The sequence below is a fragment of the Solanum pennellii genome, chromosome 6, assembly GCF_001406875.1.
Source record: "Solanum pennellii chromosome 6, SPENNV200".
NCBI classification, from domain to species: Eukaryota; Viridiplantae; Streptophyta; class Magnoliopsida; order Solanales; family Solanaceae; genus Solanum; species Solanum pennellii.
In genome coordinates this window covers 43,376,910-43,398,236 of record NC_028642.1, presented here as the reverse complement: position 1 = coordinate 43,398,236, position 21,327 = coordinate 43,376,910, and the positions used below count along the sequence as shown (strand labels likewise).

General features: G+C 29.8%; 2 protein-coding genes across 4 annotated transcripts; one reads left to right on the top strand and one right to left on the bottom strand.

Moving 5' to 3' along the window:
- The first annotated feature begins 700 nt into the window (after window positions 1-700).
- Window positions 701-3,509, top strand: LOC107022340. The gene is made up of 2 exons (XM_015222978.1): window positions 701-1,275; window positions 1,463-3,509. The coding sequence occupies exons 1-2, from the start codon at window positions 701-703 to the stop codon at window positions 3,507-3,509; spliced, it is 2,622 nt and encodes an 873-aa protein (XP_015078464.1).
- Window positions 3,510-5,327: 1,818 nt separating this feature from the next.
- On the bottom strand, window positions 5,328-8,320 carry LOC107022338 (serine/threonine-protein phosphatase 7 long form homolog). Of its 3 annotated transcripts, none has more exons than XM_027917479.1 (5): window positions 7,440-8,320; window positions 7,160-7,354; window positions 6,642-7,082; window positions 5,514-6,168; window positions 5,328-5,428 (listed from the first exon to the last, which is right to left on the bottom strand). In XM_027917479.1, the coding sequence occupies exons 1-5, from the start codon at window positions 8,217-8,219 to the stop codon at window positions 5,367-5,369; spliced, it is 2,133 nt and encodes a 710-aa protein (XP_027773280.1). In that variant the 5' UTR covers window positions 8,220-8,320; the 3' UTR covers window positions 5,328-5,366. The 3 variants fall into 3 exon arrangements, with proteins under 3 accessions (XP_027773280.1, XP_027773281.1, XP_027773282.1); XM_027917480.1 differs by having other exon boundaries at window positions 7,160-7,348; XM_027917481.1 differs by having other exon boundaries at window positions 7,160-7,339.
- Window positions 8,321-21,327: the final 13,007 nt, after the last annotated feature.

The following is a 21,327-nucleotide window of genomic DNA, read 5'->3' as shown; positions in this document are numbered from 1 at the left end:
TTAAAACCAATTCACCAAAATAATACGTTTTTTAGTTTTTTCACCAAACTAGTATAAACGTACTTTATGGTAACGCTTTAGGATATTTTCATTATAAAAATTCAACGGACAAAAAGTTAACGGATTGGCGACGTTAAACGCATAAACGTAACTTTGAGTAACGTTTTAGGTTTAAAATGTTACTCAAGAGTACGTTTTTGGAGAATCCAATCACGGGCCACTGACTCCAATACTGCAAAGGCGGAGTCAAATCAATCAACTGTAAAACGTTACTCTGAGTAACGTTTTACACTTAAAATGTTATTTCGAGTCCCGTTTCTTAAGAATCCAATCACGGGCCTTCGACTTCTGCAAATTTAGAATATATTTAGCTATAAAACGTTACTCAGAGTAACGTTTTACCTTAAAAACGTTGCTACCAATTACAACACTCTGTTAAAGTTATATTCCTCCATTTTTCAAACTGCCCAAAGTGACTATAAATAAATGTTGTTGTAATATTTTGCATGTTCAAATATAATTCAGCAAAATTTTTCGTTGTGTGGTCCATTTTAAAAATAATATTCACAAAATTTCATCAGGTATGAATTAAATAAGTGAAGTTTATCCTTTGTTATGTTCTTATTATAGCTTTAAAATTATCTTTCTAATTTAATAATATTGTTTTAAAAAATATTTTATCTTTATGTGTAGGATTAAGATGACGAGCTTTGAACATAATGTGATGGTTGCTTTGTATTGGGGTGGAGAAATAATTACGGATATGAACGGATTTAGGTATACTGAATGTGCTAGAATGATTATTAGCATGTCGACTTCAACTACCTATGTTGAATTGGTTGGATTGTTGCATGAGAAAATGGGAACATATAGTGAAAATATTCATATGGATATTTCTGGAAAATATCCATGTTCAATTCAAGGTAACAATACAAGGTTCATTGAGTTTAAAATTGAGAATGACCAATCTTTGTTACAATTTCTTTTCATACCTCAAAAATTTGCGGATAAGATTGATATAAATGTTTTGGAGATGTATGTAAAGACTGTATCGACAGATCAAAATGTTGCATTTCAAGTTAGTGGTCATCATGGTTATCACATGAATTTGTTGGCTCAAAATTATGGCCTTACCACGATCAATCAACCTCATTTTGTAGAACCGATTGTTCAACCACCATTTCAACAATTGTTGATGCATGATCATCGATCATTTGGTGAAGGCTCAAGTAGTCAAATGCATATTGATAATAGTCACATGGAATATGAGGCTAGGTAAACAACAAATCTTTATTTTATTAAATTTTAGTCTAACAATTTAATAAGATAATTTTTTTGTCAGTATACACAAATTATCTCTTATAAATAGAAGAAATAATATTTTAGAATATTTATTATCGCTTTTAAAACAAGCTTGTATATTTATAATTTTGCTAGAATTTGACTAATATTTTTTTTACAGAGATATTGATATCAACGTTGATCTATATAATGATGTAAATGCTGAAATTAGTGATGAAAGTTCGGAGGAAGATGAACCTCCGAAAGATGGTGATGAAAGTGAACCTGATGAAGATATCGATGATATTAGAGATTTTTCTCAAAATGGTGTAAATCTTCATAATCATGATCAGGGTGTGTCTCATGACATACCCTATTTCAGGACATTAGAGAATGAGGAAGACATTTTCATGTCTACATGTGAATCTGAGATGGAATGTTGTTCAGTTTGGTCTGAGCAAGCAAAAAAAGATTTAAAAAAAGGTATGCTTTTTAGTAGTAAAGAAAAGTTGAAAATGGCTGTAACGATTTGGAGTTTGCACAAAAATAAGGAGTTCAAGGTGGTAACATCTACCAAAAGTCTATGGGTTGTGAGATGTAAGTTTTATAATTTATTGGGTTGCATGTGGTTTCTTCGAGGACGACAAGTTGGAGATAAATTTTGGAAGATAGGAAAATATGTTGAAAACCATAGATGTGAGACTGAGGGGCTTTCTAGCGGTCACGCCAACCTAAATACCAATTTGATTGCATCACTACTTCTAAATCAAATTAGAAAAAATCCTAAGTTCTTGGTGGTAGATGTCATTTCAAAGGTTCATGAAAATTTTGGTCACCAAGTGACATATAGAAAAGCATGGCTTGGACGTCAACGCGCATTTGAATTGGTGTATGGTGACTTTAAGAAATCATTTAGTGACCTACCTAAATTTTTTGCAGCTTTTCAACACTTTAACCATGGAACAATTGTGGAATGGAAACACGAAGAGTCTATGAGTTCATCGGAGGTAAAAACTTTTAAATTTGTATTTTGGGCTTTCAAGCCATGCATTGATGGATTCCAAACATGTCGCCCAGTTATTTCAGTAGATGGAACTCATATTTATGGAAAATATGAGATCAAATTATTAATTGCTGTTGGAATTGATGGAAATGATAACATTCTCCCTTTAGCGTTTGCTATTGTAGACAAAGAATCAAAAGAGGCATGGAAATGGTTTTTTAGAAATTTGAGTGCACATGTGATAAAAAGTAGACAAAATGTATGTGTTATATCTGATAGGGCAAAAGGAATCTTGACTAGTTTGCAGGAGTTGCGGCGATTTCAAGAGCCTCGAGTCTTCCATCGATTTTGCATAAGACATCTTAAGAGCAACTTTCAATCTAAATTTCCAAACAAGGACCTCAGCAGATTGATGTGGAGGGCTGCTTCAGCCCATCAAGTAAGGAAGTTTGAGTCCATGATGTGGCAAATTAAAGAAGAAAATATCGAAGCATATGCATACCTCATGGAAATTCCCTTGGATAAATGGACTGTTAGCCATGATGATGGAAAAAGATGGGGAGTGTTGACAACAAATCTTTCAGAGTCATTCAATGGAGTGTTGAAAAAAGCACGAGGTTTGCCTGTCACTGCTATGATTAGACTTTCATTGGAGCAAACTATTGAACGGTATACCCGTAGGTCTCAAATAGCACACCAACTTGCAGAGCAAAATGAATTATGGACCGGGAGGTTCAAAATAAAGTGGGAGAAGAATTATGAAAGTTCAAAGAGGCACTTTGTTTTTGATTGGAATATACCCACAGGAGTATACGAGGTTAGATCTATACAAGTTGATGGTACTGGTGGTAATCCTCATTGTGTTTCACTAAATGAAAGAAAATGTGATTGTGGAAAATGGGTTAATCTGCACTTCCCGTGTTCACATGTCATGAAGGTAACTGATAGAATGGGAGGGCTAGCTAGAAATTTTGTTAGCGAGCATTTCACAATAGAGAATTATGTTGCAACATATTCTGGGTCATTCTCACCAATTGGTCATGAGTCATATTGGCCATCTCCAAGTTTTACAATGAGAAGTAATGAATTCTATCGTCGTCCTAATCGGCCAAGGACAACTAGAATACATAATGAAATGGATCGTAGTTCTACAGTGTATGAGCGAGCTTGTGGATTATGCAGGCAGACAGGACATGATAGGCGTCAATGTCCCAATCGTAATTAAATTTAAGTGAATAATTGTGGGTCAATGTCTAATGGTGTTAATTTTCTTTATGTTATCTAATGTAATGTGAATTTTTCCAGATTGCTAATAAAGGAAAATTATTAATGTTAATTTCCAAATTTCCATTTATATTAATTTCCTTTCAATTATTAGTGCATAAAGTTATCTACTAAGGAAAGCAAAGATATATAATTTTAACTTTGGATCATTACTGTGGAAAGTCCATTTCACCATTTGATGTAATTTTCTTTTCCAGATAAGTTGATAAAAAACAATAATTTACTATAAAAAAACACTTCTATCACATCAAAATATCTTAAATACTTCCGATAACCAAACAATGAAAAACGACTTACTAATAACTTTTTGTCGTCGCAACAAAAATATAGGAAATACTTAATAGGACTATTTATTAGGACTTAGCCTAACATAATCTGATTGCAAGTAGGAAACGTAGTCTTCTTTCTTTTATTTTTGCACCCAATGTCTTTGCACAATTGATCATTGTACCATATGTGTAGGGCTGCAATACAAGTCCTTTTGTACTCTTTTCCAGCATATGTTTTCATGTATTCTTCCCACTCTTGTATATCCCTTTCCATCTCTTTTATGCTTGGCAACTTGAATGTTCCATCAAGAAAATGTGCTAACCATTGGCACCTCATCTCAGATGTGTGGAGATTTGTTATGCTCCCTGAAATCACCCATATATATAGGCTTGTTTATATATCTCTACTACACTCACAGAGAATCAAATCGAAAGGGAAAAAGACAAGAAAGCCCTCGTGAGTTTTAGCTGAAGAGTTCATCAATGGCTACTGCTTCACAAACTTGAAGTTACATTAAGGAATACTTGAAAAACACTAACTAAATAGAAAATAATTGAAACATTCATGTATTCATAGAACATGTTGCTTTACAAAATAATGACTAGTAGCTTCATTCTTCACAAAAAATCTCTACTATTCACCAAGGGTTATCCAGAATATCAACAAGCTGCATCAACCTAAGAAAAAATGATTAAGAAAACTTTGATGAGTTACATTCACCAAGAATCTCAATCTATACTGAAAGCACAAACTCAGTGGCACAAGCTAGCACATCGAGTTTCATTATTTTTATATATTTCCAGAATTTACAGATGTTCATTTGGCTGCCCAAATAACTTTTGCTACTCTAAACATCTTACAAGAAAGTTGATGTACAGCAGCAGTTAACTGCTTGTTAGACATGGGAATTCAATATTTTTAGACATGGGAATTCAACATGATACGGAAGCTTATTCCTTTATGCATCATTTGGATAGTTTGGCAATAAAGGAACAAGAGACGTTTTAGAAGACTTGATGTACAGCAGAACAATACTTGATGTACGTTTTAGAACAATGGTTCTAAAACTTATATTTGCTAGCACACAAAAAGCAACAATTTCCAAGATATCTAAAAGGCTAACGACGCAAGCATTCAAATAACTTGGAAAAACTAAAGAATTTCAGTTTTCCAAAAGGCTAAAACTCGACGCAAATCAATTTTCCAATATCTATCGAGAGATGAAACAACACAAACATTAAATTAACTCGGAACAATTGAAGCATTTCAGATTCGGAACAACTCTGTTTTACCAAAAAAAATCAGCACTATCCCAGGTCCAGCAGATATAAAAAAATCAACTATAAGAACGTTTCTTCTTGAAAGATCTCGATTTTGCAAAGTTTCAAACCAAAAGAGAACTGTCATTGTAAGAAAATGTGATTGATTCCTTAGACACACACAAAACTAAATTTCCTCATACTCCAAAACATGGAAGAAACAATAATTTAACAAGGAGTACCAAATTTGGATACCTGAAACCTTTTAATTACAGTTCTTTGTTTCTCGTTTCTTGTTTTTTTTTGCCATGCTGGTAAAGATAGTGACTCCCTGACAAACAAGAATAATCTTCAGTTGTTCGACTAAACAGAGGAGTATTTATGTCAAAAAAATAAAATAAAGATGTTAATAGTACCAGTCCCACAACGCTTAGGAAAAATCCTACGCTTCTCCTTCACTGATGGTTCACCACATTCGTTTTCATTCTCCACTTCATCGTTGGAGTCCTCTAAATGATTAACAACACCAGGGGTCTCAATGGACATTGGCAGCCCAGGTGATGAATTAAAGTTGGGGGCATTCTCAAAATGTTGAGGTCGAGAACCACCAAATACATTCTCAAGTGATGAAAGACTAGAATTCCTTAATATTTGTGATGCCATGTATGGAACAATATCAGTATTTGTTGGTTGATATGTCATACCTGATGCCCCGGGAGTGAATTCTTGAGTTTGGCCCCTTGAAATGGAACCAAAATCACAAGTTGTGTGATCATCTTCGGAGACTGGTTCATCCATTTCAATAGGTGCTCGTCCTTTCTCAACAGCACGAGCCCTCCTACCGGCAACACCACCTTTTCCTCGCCTACGAACCGGATGATGTAAATGATCATCATGTACCTCATCTCTTCTATAATCGGCTTGTACATTAATCCTAGCAGCCTCGTGCACATATGTCAAGCACTTTTCTCCTTCATTTCGGACCATTGCACGAAATATGTATAAATCCTCCATTGATGGCTGATCACCAAGGGCTTTTGCTCTATCAACCATGGAATGAATATGACGCACCTACACAAAGATCAATTTTTTTTCTTACAAACATTTTCCATTCTTTTTTCTAACAGATGCTCAAACAAAGATCAAACTAAAGCACTAATTTTATATTTTTTAAGAAAAAACATAGGTAACAATTTTCCAAAGCAATATTATCCTCAAAAGATAAATCACAAACACACTAAATCTAAGTCATGGAATAAGGTATATATTCAAATGCTGCAATATCACACCATCTTTTTATGTCAAAAAAGTAAACAATCAATTTTGCACCACATTAGAATGGAAAGTGTTCGAAATTCGATAATTTTAGATCAATATTACTGCAGCACAAAGAGCTGTGCAAATCAGTAGCTTAAGTTAACCATTTAAGAAGTAGCTTAATTTAACCACACACATAGGTAACAATTTTCCAAGTCACATTTTTCGAGAAGAAGCAATATTATCCTCAAAAGATAAATCACAAACACACTAAATCTAATACATACCATTGTTTCATATGCCGTTGAATTGGGCACATAACCTTCTTGTTGTTGAGGACGCTGAGTAGGATTACCAATAACAAGACGAGTAATGCGTCTAAACCAAATAAGGTAAGGGTCGTCATATCGAAGTGGTTCACGATTGACCGGAGCATCACAAACATATTGAAGTCGTTGGTTCCAAAGAGGCAACCATTGTGCATGCTCCAACTTCCAATTTGTATTTCGTCTGCCCCTACGATCATAGTGAAAATGTGTGGCGTCAAATAGAAATGGAGTTGGTATCGTTTGTTTTAATCCAAATTGTCTCATAACTCGATCAGGCAAGTGAACCTCAACGATATCCCAACAAAAAATTGGAGCTCTTACACGCCATATGTCTCGTTCAATTCGACAATAATCAGGAAGACTCTCAATTAAGTCATCCGAATATGGTTCCCAAATAAACTACATAAAGAAAAATACATGAGTTTCAACTACAATATATACATAATTTTTTAAAGAAAAACAGTATAACATCATACCTGATCCTCTGTCATGGAATCAAGTGCATCCCTAAAAACTTTCAACACATGCTTAGTGGTATCAGTCCAACTAAAATGTGCAAACCATCTAGTAGCACGTGGACCCCTAGGTAAACAAGCAAGAAAATTATTTTCGATGTCCCTTTGTGCTATTACCTGAGGTCTGAGGACGGTTACTCTCTCCCATGCCCAAATCTAAACATAATATATAAATATATAATTATGATATTATAAACTAGAAGAAATATTTATAAAGAATTGATGTAATTATTAAGTATACCTGAAGCAGTGGTAGAAAGCCAGCTATCTCATTTTGGTTACTCTGTGAGGCCTTACAGAGAAAGCGATACAAGCACGCTAAGGTCGCACTACCCCAACTATAAGAGCTAACTACATTGAGATCCTCGAGCATAGGAAGGTACATAAGCTTTAGATAGTTGCCAGATGTATCTGCCATCATCATACCAGCAATCATCCAAAACATGTAACATCTAGCCATTTGATCGATCATTTCTTGTGTTGTCAAGTCAGGTAACTGTAGTTGCTCGAGCATATGCGCATTAAGTGCAGTTACCTTGAGGCTACTACGGTTGAAGTCTTGAGGACGTGGAATAAAACCTAACAATCTTTGACAAATATTTTGCCAATCCCCTATGGTCCTTATCGACTCATCACCAAGTACTGGATCACCATTCACAGGTAAGCCATACAACACTTCTACATCTTGCAAGGTGATTGTCGCCTCACCCGTTCTAAAGTGAAATGTATGAGTCTCGGGACGCCATCTCTCTACTAGTGAAGTGATCAAGCTACGATCAATAGAAGGTCGATTTGATCTATAAACACCATATAGTCCTGATAATTCAATCATTTCTAAGACTCGTGGATGAATGGGATATTTCTTTACGAGGTCCCACAATTTTCCATCACACCTCCTCGTATTTAAAATCATATTAACACTTCCATTCCATATATCCCGTGACCTATGGGTAAGTTGTTGAGTTAGTACCGATGGTTCAAGTGGACCGGGATCCAATCGATATGCACTATAACCAGTCATATACGTATCTATTAAACTGAAAAATCCATATGAAAGTAAATTAAATATAATTGTTAGTCCAAAATATAACAACCAAATCAAAGTAATGTACTGTCACCAAATGTTTTATTAAAATATTGAAAAATAAATTCAATTTCAGTAGAAGCCATTGCAGGTCAACCTATTATAGTCTTCCTTCCATTTTCATGTGAACATTTTTTTTCTTTGTTTTTCTTTTCATTGTTTCTCCGTGCATCAACAAGATGCATGAATTCAAAATAAAAACAGAACATGCAGATTAGAATTTCTTGAGTGATTATTCCATATAACCAAAACGATATAAATACGAGAAGATAGAAATTCTAAAATTCAAGCATTCCATCTACTAGTTTGTAAGGGAAAAAAACATACCTCAAGGCTCTAACACAGGAAATTAACTTGATTTCAAGCTTTCCAGAAGATTGATAGCCGCAATTTATCGTGAAACTCTATATAACAAGAAATCCTCAAAATTGATTTGGAAAAACTACCGCTACCGTTTATCCACGAAATGAGGTTTTGATCCATTCATTGTCTTCCTGTGTTTTTGTTCTTTCACGCCTCCTCTTCGTCCACAAATTACCGATCGAAAATGGAATATGGAGGCTTAGAAAGTGACAATGGCGGCTGCCAATTTTTTTTTTACAGGGAAAGGGCTGAAAGGGTGAAGGGATGAAAGGGTTTGGCAGCTGTCACATTAGTATAAAAAGTAAATGAGGATAACAAAGTGACATCGTTTAGTGAGGATATGGCGCTGTCACGTTTTAGCATAAAAACGTTACCGCCAGTAACATTTATTAAGTTAACGGCGTTATTTTTTTTAAAATCAAATAAAGCCTAAAACGTTACCATAAAGTACGTTTATACTATTTTTGTAAAAAAAATTAAAAATGTATTAATTAGGTAAATTGATTTTTAAAATAGCTCATTTTGGTCAAAATATCTTGACGAATATCCAAAACTTCAAAAAACTAGTTTTATAGTATTTAAGTCAAATTTCATTATTTGGGATCTTTTAAAAAATGAAATTTTACACCAAGCTTCTAAGTTTTATAAAACACCCTCCATAGTAGTTGTTTGAATTGTATCACATAATTTTTACCTGAACATCAAAGTACTGATGAAATATGCAGTGATATGGTTGCATGTTGACGAAAACGATGAACAATCGATTGAGGGTAACAAAGTCATGTGTTTTGTCTACTTCACCATGTATGGAATATGCTTGTTGCACTAACTCCAAACCACCACATTGCTCCAGTGTCATGGACATGACTACTATTGCAAGGAAGATCCAATTGAGTTGTAATAAAAATTTATAATTAGTTTTGATAGTTTTTAAAACTTATGGTATAAATCATATTTTTTTTTAAAAAGTGAAATATGTTTCTCAAATATTATGACCAAACACATGGTGAAATTTCACTCAAATTTTCACGCAAATAATATTTGTCAAGAATATTTGAAAATTTATGACCAAACGCTAGCTAATAGCCTTATTATCCTTTTATGTCAAAATAACTAATGGATGGGAGGAATTACGTTATTTGCTTTTCAAAGAAGTTGATAAAGAAATTGTCCCTCGTAGCCTATTAAAAGAGTAAGGAAAAGGCAATCCTAAGGAATCACATATTGTACAGGAAAAATTCTAGGAGGAATTTGCTAATAAGAGCTCACTAGTGTGTAGTAGAGATATGACTTGCCAAAATTATCAGGTTAAAATCTTTGATTACAAACGAAAATGATTTTTCAGAATTCCTTTTAACATGAAATTTAAGTACTTCACAGCACTCATCCTTCTAGCATCAATATCAATTTCTTACAGATATATGATTCATGCTTGGAACGTCTTGTTATGTTTTAAAGGTGTGGATAGGAAATGAAGGATTGTGACAATCCGGAACGATTGAGACTGTCCTGAACGATTGTGATTTTTTCAAAGGTTTGTAATCTTTATGAAAGATTGTATTTTTTTTTAAGTTTCATGACCTTTAAAAATATTGTCCTGAAAAAGAATAACATATAACAACTCATGATTATTATATACTCTAACTCAATTCAATTTTATAAATAAATTATTTCCAAAACCTATAAATTTATGTCATTATGGATGGCAAAAAGAAAATTTGAATTTAAACCTCGAGTATTACACAAAAGAAGAAACGAATGACCCAAATTTAATAAATAATTAATACCTACAATTCTTAAAAACTATTTCTAAATTACACTACATTATTGCATTTCTCTATTTATGCTAATATTATGGTTGAGACAAATAAAAATATTGGTCAAAGACTATTTAATAGTTTTGTTTACAATCTCATATTTTTTGCCAAAATTAGAGATAACAGCAAAAACTTAATTTTTCTATATAAGAAATTGATAACGTCTTTATTTCATATTAGTTGATCATTTTCCTTTTTATATGCATATTAAGAAATTATAAATAAGAAGATGATTTTGCTAATTCACGCCTTAAAAAATTTCGTGAAAATTTTACAAACAAATGTGAACACTTTAATAAAGAATTAATTGCCAAGATAATATAGGAAAAATTGATTGATGCTTTATTGATATAATAAGGTGGACAACTAATAAGAGACAATTATTTTTGTAAGATGATCAACTAATATAAGATGGGTAAAATATTATATTAGGCCCTATACGGGCCACGAGTTATCTAGGACTAGTAATACTAGATATGAAATGGAGTCCGAAGCCTAAAGGGCAAACAAAAAAAGGGAAATTTTTTAAAATGTCAATATTTTAACATTTAAGAGGGCTCATTAGCAACACTTTCAATATTTAGTAGAAATGTCAAATTTTAGTTTATTATGTATCTTATTTATGTTTTTATTATTTATTTTTATTTAAAGAATATAATTATTTAATAACAAAAGGAGAAAATCAAGGGAGAGAATATTTCAAAAAAAGGTAAGGATCACTAATTTTCTCATCAGTTACATTTTCAAATAAAATTTAAACTTTGTTCTCTTTTTTTTCTCCAGAATTTTTACCGTTTAAAGTTATATTCATTCCACAACATATTCTATTGATATTCATTATAGTTTTTTATTAGTTTGTGTTCATTCCAATAGGTATGTCAAATGTATCTATATAGTTATTTAAGAAATATATTTGTATTCATATATTTTTTTCCCTCTGTAATTATTTTTTTCTTCAAAAATCTTGTATTTCGTATTCATTTCAATGTGTATTTTATTTGTATTTCTATTTATTCTAGTTTTTATTTAGAATTTTGTATAATAATATATATAATACAAAAAATTAGTATAATGAAAAAGTGAGAATGAAATATAAAATTGAAAAGAAATAATTGAATATTTGGTGTAATCATTCTTAAATAAAATACATAACTAGTTGACATACCTTTAGAATAAATACAAATTAGAAAAAAATGTCAAATTCATAAACTATGCAACATAATTTTGAATGTATACAAATATTAATTGTACACATACGATTTTAAATACAAATTGAGAAAGGATACAAAATTCTGAATTTTTTATATATATATAAAAAGAAACTAATAGAATTTTGTTTTTCATGTAAATAATATACATATCTAGTTAGTATACATTTGGGATGGATTCAATTAGCAACAAATACAAGATTCATAACTATACAACATTAGATTTTGAATCAATATAAATATTAATAGCATACATACTAATTTGAATATTAATTGAGAAAGGATACAAAATTCTAAGAAAAAATTACAAATACAAATACATAAAAATTTCATAGCATACAACACAAATTCAACAAAAGTTCATTAATAAAATCTGAAATGTCATAGTCATGTAAATGTATTCATACATTATTGAATATCTACAAATGTGAAAAAATATAAAGGAATGAAAAAAAATAATACATTATCAAAATTAACAAAAACTGACCCCAAAATACAATAATAAAATAACAACTGAATACAAAATACAAACTAATAAATATTGCACAATGTACATAACAAGAAATTTACAAATATAATCGGTACACATTGTTGAACAAATTGTATTTAACTTCAACTCAACATGCAAAAATCTAAACATGTAAAAAATATTTAAATACCTCTTCATCAACAATTTGGTCTTCGCCGTCATTTTCTTGTACCCTACAAGTTACGTTTTCAATCTGAATTTGATGAAGACTTTATTCTGGTCGTCTCTCTTTCCTAATTTTAGAAGCAGATCTTACAATATCCGCTATTTCTTGAGTAATATATAGATTAAATGATGGAAAATCACTAGAAATCGTTTTATTAAGATGAATAGTGTCTCTTAGAATCATTCTTTGAAGAGTGTTTTATAGTTCTAAACGAGAAGAATTCTACTTTCACCAATGATTTAAACAACAATAAAATCAGAAAATAAATCTAAAAAAAAGAAGATAACAATGAAAATACCTTAATTAGAGAAATTTGTGTGAATCCAGATTTTGAAGATAAGAAAAAACATTTCGGTAAAAGATAATAAAAAATTGGAGTTGAAGAGAAGAAATATTTGAAGGTTAAATATGAATATGAACATGAAAATATGGAGAGAGAGATTTTATTTTTTTACTTATGGGATAAATATGGAAGAGAGAGATATGGAAAAAATTTGCAGATTTTGATTTTTTTAAAATTAAAATAATTTGGAAAAAGTGAACTATGGATATACATAGAAATGTAAATAAATTATTTTTTAGGAGATAAAATAGGGATTTAATTAGGATATATATTCTTTTTCAAAATAATGACATTTTTGATATTTTAACTAATATTTTTAAAGTAGTGAGTTTTTTACTAATTAAGTTATTAATTTTGACTAGTTTGCTAATTTTTTCAAAAAAATATCAAAAATTCTAAAAGGCAGATCAATTTTTTAAAAAAATCAAAAGGGCAAAATCGCTCCTGACACAGTGATTTTCCTCTGACACAATATTGACGCTGTTACACTGTTAAAAATAAAAATCGCTATCGTAAGAGTGATTTTGTCTAGAACTTTTTTTCCATTAAAATCGTTGTCATGGCAGCGATTTTAAGTCTTTATTTTTGTTCTTCCTTACATCGCTGCAGAAACAACCAGGGGCGGACCCACATGGAGATTTACGAGTGCTCGAGCACCCATTAACCTCGTATCGAACTATATATACTAATATAGAAATTAAGACAAATTGTATAAAACTAAAAATGAGCACGCATACAACAAACGATTCAGTTGGCGTGTTGGTTTCAAGTGGGTTCCGAAAGTTTACATTTGCTTCTCACCTGAGTTTGAATCCCTCTTAACACATTATTTCTACTTTTTCAACTCCTCTTTCTACCTTTTAATTTCCAATTACACCTTTCACATTGTCCCATTTAACTTGAATTAAATTTTGTATTTCTCTTTCTACCTTTGAATTTTCAATTACACTTTCTTTTATTTATTTATTTGTTCATTTTTCTCCTTGATCTATTTTTTCTTTCAGATTGTACCGTTGGCTTTTCTTAAATTATATTACAAATTTTAAACAAAAAGTTGCAAAATTAAATTTTTCAAAAAATTTTTACTCTAATTCTTTTAGTAATTTCTTTGGCTATCGTATTTAAAAATCATTTTTTTTACCAATGTTAAATTTTTGCATTTATATTTTGTGATTGATAGTAAAAGAAATAATCATGATCTTAGTATCTTAATTTTTTAATTAATTTTTTTCTATCGTATTTAAATATCATTTCTTATGACCATCGTTAAATTTGTGCATTTATATTGTGTGATTGATGGTTAAAGAAGCAACACGATCCTAGAATCTTGAAGCGGTCACTATCATGTCTATTATGCAACCTAATCTCCAGAAAATATAAATAATTATGATTTTTCATGTTTATTTACTATTTCTTTCTTGTCAGTCTAATCAGGAAAAATGAAAAGGGAGGGGGGAAATATTCTATTCTAGAGTCTTCATTTAAGTTCTCCAACTCAAAAGCAAAAAATTAATCAATCACTCTTCTCGTTGACTTGTTTTTTTGGTTATTACAATCGCACGTAAAGATATATTGTTTTTTTTTTTTTGAACCAATTCAGAGAATTCTGATTGACTATTGATGTTCTTAATAAAACACTCTTGTCGAGAAATTTTAGCGCAGAATTAGGCTCTTTGGTTAATACAAATATAAATTAAAAATAGTGAGCACCCATAACCATAAAATTTTGAATCCGCTACTGAAAACAATATTTTTCTCGATTTTGTTTTTTTTTAAAATCAAAATCACTGCTATAGCAACGTTTTGATAAAAATAAAATAATTTTTTTCCCCTGAAAACCGCTCACCAGCCAGCGATTTTAACAAATAAATCTTATCTTTTTGAAAGTCGTTGGCATGGCTTTATTAAAAAAAATTAAAAACTCTGACAAGGTGCACATTGCAAGGAAAGGGACAACAATTGCATATAAATTTTTTTTCTTTTTTAAAGTCGCTGCCTTAAAATTAGCTTTCATGGTAATTATCATAAAAAAATTAGTAGTACTAACAAATATCAGACTATTTTATTTGCTTAATGTCAATTTTGATTGATATACTGTGATGGGATTTAAAGCAAAATGATGCTTTGAAGGTAGGGAGTTAATTATGCTTTGAGAAAAAATAGATAGGGTCACACATTGCAAGGAAAAGGAGAAGTAAAATCATCATCAAGTACAATGGACAACATAAGTGTTAATTTAATTGATTCTTATCATAGTTTTTTAGATAAACTAGGATTTAATTAAATCTGCCGACAAATTAAACTTTCTAAAAGTAAAATCTTGACTTACTAGATAGAACGCTGCCCCTACAAAGTGAGGTAAGAAAAAGAAAATGGACTTAAAACGCTGTGACAACAGCGATGTACGAAAAAAAGAACTTAAATTTGCTGCTACAATAGTGATTTTAATGGAGAAAAAAAGAAGTTTTGGATAAAATTGGTGTCGCTGCTAAGATAGCGATTTTTATTTTTAACAGAGTAACAGTAAAATCGCTTCGTCAGGATCAATTTTACCTTTTTGATTTTAATTGATATGCCCTTTTGGAAATTTTGACAATTGTTCTTGCCTTTTTGACTTTGAACTCATATGAAATGTCAGTGCTAAGCACGGACCTAACAAATTTATCTTGCATGTATTAGTTCAACTTTTATTCCTACACTAGGTAAATATAGAGCAATTGTAATTTCATAAGTTCAAATAGGCAGAGCCATAGAAATATTGAGACAGCCATAACATTACCTAATAAGAAAGATGAATTTTTCGTCTAACTTTCATTTCGTTGAGTTGAAGCTAACTTATTTTGATGGGAATAGACAAGTGTCATCACATTCTTTTTATTTTAATTATAAATTAATAGCATGGATTTCTAAGTATTAGTAGTGCAAATAGATTTAATACATGCATTAAAATGGTTAAAGACTCAATTATCACTCAAAATCTCTTTTACATCTTTTTCATCATAATTGTGGAGGATATTTTTGTAAATAATCTTTTTATGCAGTACATATTTTTAAGGCGAAATGGTCTAGTGAATCTTTGTACTTATATCGATTTGTATTCTGGATCATTCTACTTAACTCTTTGTCATTTGGATCCTTAAATTTAATCCAAATAAAATTTTTAGACCCTCTCATCACGTGTGTAGTGCACTCTCCTTTAAGTTAATGAAATGTCAAATACATATCACCTATATCAATGACATGTCAAATTCGTATCATCTATATCAATTGCATGTCATAATTATCTTTTTAAACTATTTTAAAATTTACTAACCAAAATTATTTAATAAAAAGTAAAACAATTAAATTTATATTTATTCCTTAAAATAAAATTTTGAAACTCCTACATCTTCTCCTCATTCCCACTTTAAAACAATGAGATAAGGCATAAGTATCCCCTCAACCTATGCCTGAAATTTCAGAGACACATTTATACTATACTAAGGTCCTATTACCCTCCTGAAGTTATTTTATAAATAATTTTCTACCCCTTTCGGCCTACGTGGCACTAGCTTGGAAAAAATGTCAATACGCCCTGGGCCCACAAGATAGTGCCACATAAGCCGAAGAGGGGTAGAAAGTTATTTATACAATAAGGTCAACGGGTAATAGGACCTTACTATAGTATAAGTGTGATTTTGGGCATAGATTTGGGGGGGTTACTTGTGTATTTTCCCTAAAACAATCAAAAATCATTTCACTTGATGATTGGATCTCCAAATTTGGGTTATTCTCTTTACTTTTTGTTGACAATTGTTGTCATATGTAAGGGTTTGATTTTCTGGTCGCACTCCTATGGCTTTGTCGTTAGGCTTCCCCCAAGATTCTTTTCCTTGTTGCATTTCTTATTCTCCTTTTTACTGGGTTAATCTTCATCGGTCAAATGATGAAGAAGATAAAGATGATGAATATAGCGCTCGAGAAGCTTCCCTCCTCCTTCAACCTTCACAAAACTACGAACCTAATCTGTCACCACACCACCAGATCTCACCGAAAATCTTTTTGCTATAGTAACTAGATCCTCCAACTCTCACCCGCAACATTCTCCCCTCAACTTACTAGCACCGTCTCTCTCACTCTACAACGAATCAGTTGTCTTCGACGAGCATTGTCACCATCGACCTCTCCCTTTGTCGGCGAACCAATGGACTCAAGGAGGTTTCAGTGCCAAGATCTCTTCAAGACAATAATTACAAGAGTATGGAAAGAAGGGGTCAGACATGGAGATGGTTGCAATGAAGGTTAGGTGGGTGAAGAAGATGGAGACTTTTTAATTAATTTTTAATTTTTTATTATTTTATTCTTTCACTAATATTTTCAAAACTGAGATATAGTACTCACTTGCCTTGAGGTGCTGAAATCACACACGTTTGCCAACCAGCCATTTTAAAGACACATAAGCTTGATCAATGATTAGAGGAGTTTGATAATTGTGTTTTATTAAATTTAAGGGTCCAGATGACAAATAGGTAAGTAGAAGGATCCAAAATACAAATCGATACAAATATAAGGGTCTACGAGACCATTTCGCCTTTTTTAACATACAAACCAAACAATGCACAAAAAATAATGTATGTATAATTAATGCAAACATAATTGATACAAACATTACGAATACACTCTATATTTTTTTTACATACTACCAAACGACCCAATATTTAACATTTTTATCATATATTCTATCAAACGACCACAAAATAAGATATTATTAATACACAAAGTTAATGAGTTTATATCTTAAGAGGTCATTGAACTATGAGAAATGATCTAACAAAGTCATTTAACTTTGTTTTATACATAAAAAAATCACTCAACTTAAGATATTTATCTAAAAAAATATCCAACTACATTTATTATTATAATAAATTTAATATACCAAAATAAATTATTTTTATGCTATATAAATTACACGAATCATATAAATATTTTTTTAAAGAAGTAAATCACTTTATCCTTCAGTAATCTGGTTCTTTGTTTCCAATCACAAACGAAAAATATATATCAATTTTCGGTATGAAATCCAAAATCATTAAAGCTCCAGACATATCACAATCACATTACAACTAGCTAGCAACATAAATCTAATGGAACTCTATAAATCACATTAGGGAATTGGAAAGAGAAATTGCACATTATTACTTGTATTTTGTTTTGGTGTATATATCATTATTACTCGTTTACTTATATCAACATATATGAATACGGAGATTGGAGTATCCAACTAAAGTAAACAATAAATTAAAAAAAATAAAATCTTTTACGAGCAGTAGCTCATAGTGTAGAAACTGAAAATTGAAGCAACGTGGGTATAAATGGAATTTATATGGGGGCGATACGGTTTAAAAATATAAAAGTTTAATTTGTGAGATTCATATTTATATTGACAAATAAGATAATTTATTTGTCATGTCGAAATTATTATAAATTAAGAAGGAGATCTTTTAAATTTTAGTTTATTGTGAAGTCCATATTTACATGACATATAAAATAATTTTGGGGAAACTAAACAAATATCCTATAAAAATAAAATAGTTACAGACATACACCCTTTTATATTCATATCCTATTAAATAAATACACTATATACCCTTAATTAATTTCGCTTAACTGATATAAAATCAGTATTATACTTGTATTGATATCATCAAGGTTGATAACTTCGCTTAGATCATATATTGTATTAGTATCATTAAGAGTGACAATTATTTTAATTGATAATAAATCGATATATATACTGTATTGATATCATTAAGGTTTTTTATTCGGAAATTATGATACCACAACAATATACATATACTCTTACAATATCATTGACTAATGAGTAATTTCTGAACAAAAAACCTTAGTAATACCATAAAATATATAACTCTTATAGTATCATGGACTAATGAGTGATTTCACGATACTCTCATCATGATGTGTGTAATACAATATCTCTTTTATTTAAAAAAAATTATCGTATCACACTCTATATGGATAAGACATTCCACCATGAGGAAAAAAAATAAATTATCAGTATTAGTTAAAGTTAAAAATTAAAGTATTGTTATTCTTCCCTTCCCCAATTTTTTTAAAAATAAAATGTAAAATATTTTTCTCATCCCATTCCATCACTTCCTTCCATCATATTCCCCTCAATTTTTAATTTTTTTTTACAATTATTTTTCATTCATAAAAATAATCTTTTTATTTATGTTATATTCGAAACATAAGTAGAAAAAATATTTCCTAAAATATATGTATATATCTAACATAAAATAAGAAAATTTTAAAAAATAATTAGGTTCAAAGGGTTGATAGGGATGGAGTGGATATTTTATTTTTAATAAAAATAACATCAATTTTTTTTTAGTAAAGAGAAGAGGGGTGAAGTCTGAATTTTTCAAAAATATTTTACAAAGAAAATTTAGAAAAATAAAAGGATGGGGTTTTGTGGAAAGAGGTGGTGGAGTAAAGTGAGAATATATATATAGAGAGAATATGAATACAAATACTTTAATCTACCGTTTAGCTAATTCTAACAGCTTGTTTAATTTTTATCACAGTAAAATATTTTATCTATGTAAATTCTGTGTGATAAAGATTTTTATAAATAAAAGAGTATATTAAACATTTTGGGTTCGAAAGTGATCATGGCGTTATGCGGAAATTTATAATTGCATATCAAAATATTGATAAATTAGAGGAATATTTATTTGGATGAGTGCCTTTCAATAAATAATTACTAATTTTATTAATATTTTTTTTATTATCATTTATAGCAATGCGTAACAATAGTATATTCGATCTGCAGTTTGTATTAAAAGTGAATTATGTATGCAATATATATGTATTATAATTGTTATTTTAAGTATATTATGTTTGTTCGGTAAGAAACTGACACATTGTATTATACGTGAATTTAAATGTGTGATAAATATATTGTCCATCAATAAAATTTGTTTTATAGGTGAACAATAAATTGTTCTTTGTAATATATAGTAAAATTGTAGTATAAATGTATTAAAGAAAATGTTATTGCTATAAATAGTTAATATTTTTTTTAATATAACATATTTATGTAAGTTTCCCTAAATTAGATGACAAAAATTATATTAAAAACATAATACTATTATAAGAACACTAATATAAAAGAAAAATATTAACTATTAAGATAATCAAATTTCTCATAAGAGTGTATTAGGAAATATAATGCATGTATCAGGTGTGTATTAGTAGTACCTTATTTGGTACACTTTTTCTTGTCATGTATAACTAATGCTTTCATTACTTATACACTCTACTGTGTATTAAGTTGTATATGACTAATACCAAGTAATTCTAGATATTAGTAATACACAACATTTAACACTTGCATTAGATTAAAAAATTACAAAACTATCCTCAAAACCTTTTTAAAAACATTTCCTAACATTTTTTATTCTTTTCATTTTGTTTCTTGTCATATGTTTTATTTTTCTTTTAATATGTTTTTCAATATCTTTTAATTTGTTTGTGTCTTCATAGATTTTATAGCCTCTTAAGGTTTTTTTTATTTTTTTTAAAAAATAATCTAATTTCAACGTAGTTTAATAAAATTATTTACTATTGTGGCAATAAATTGATAAGAAAATTGTTTGTCAACTTTTCATAAAAATATTTTTACTCGAATAGCACAACTATTTAATATAGTTTTGAAAAAGAAAAAAAAAGAAGAGTAAATGATGTTTTAACAACAAATATTGTTGTAAAAGAAGTGTAAAAATAAATAAAGTGTGAAAGATATTTTTGTAAACATATATTTTTAAATAAAATTAACAAGATTTGTTATTTCTAATATATCAAACCAAACTGTGTACAAAATATAATGCTTGCATAACTTGTGCAATCATTATTAATGAAAGCACTACTAATGCAAACATTATTAATGCACCTTATTTTGTATTATTCTTATACAATCTATCAAACATTATTAATGCACCTTATTTTATATTATTCTTATACAATCTATCAAACGATCCTTTAAACACATATATTGTATTCTTAGTATGAGAAGATGAATCTTCTATTTATAAATTCGATATGTTTATATAAAGAAATAATAAATCCAATATGAAAAAGAATTATATTTGGCCAGAAATAGTTCAAATAGTTAATACTTTAATTTTTTAGGAAAAAAGTAAATTTAAATAAAGTAAAAAAATCAAGACAATATCTAAAAATATATCTACATTTTTCAAATTAATAAATAATAATTTAAATCTAAAATATATTAAAAACAATTTAAACATGTTTTTGACACGATTCCCTTAAACCTATCCTCAGAGCGTTTCGGTCAAAAAGTATTACTTCACTTGTACGGCATTTAACATGCAAGAGTGTAGTTACTACTACCGCACTAGTTTTGTTTTTCTCCCAAAACTCATTATGTAATTTTCTTCTTTAACAAAGTTGACAAGACAAAAGAAAAAGTATGAAGAATTTAATATCTTTTTTCCACTTTCTTTACCAATGTCTTAAAAACCGGGAAATTAAATGATTTTTTGTTTAAAAGTGTGATCACTCTTTTTTTGCTGGTTTGTTCAAGTATATATAGGAAAA

What these genes read in the sequence shown, in the direction of transcription:
- LOC107022338 (XM_027917479.1), bottom strand. Translation starts at nt 8,219, where the DNA reads ATGACTGGTTATAGTGCATATCGATTGGATCCCGGTCCACTTGAACCA. An exon ending in GCTTTCTACCACTGCTTCAG is followed by an intron (nt 7,355 to 7,439) that starts GTATACTTAATA and finishes TATTATGTTTAG; the next exon opens with ATTTGGGCATGGGAGAGAGT. An exon ending in CAACGGCATATGAAACAATG is followed by an intron (nt 6,169 to 6,641) that starts GTATGTATTAGA and finishes ATCTTTGTGTAG; the next exon opens with GTGCGTCATATTCATTCCAT.
- LOC107022340 (XM_015222978.1), top strand. Translation starts at nt 701, where the DNA reads ATGACGAGCTTTGAACATAATGTGATGGTTGCTTTGTATTGGGGTGGA. An exon ending in CACATGGAATATGAGGCTAG is followed by an intron (nt 1,276 to 1,462) that starts GTAAACAACAAA and finishes TTTTTTTTACAG; the next exon opens with AGATATTGATATCAACGTTG.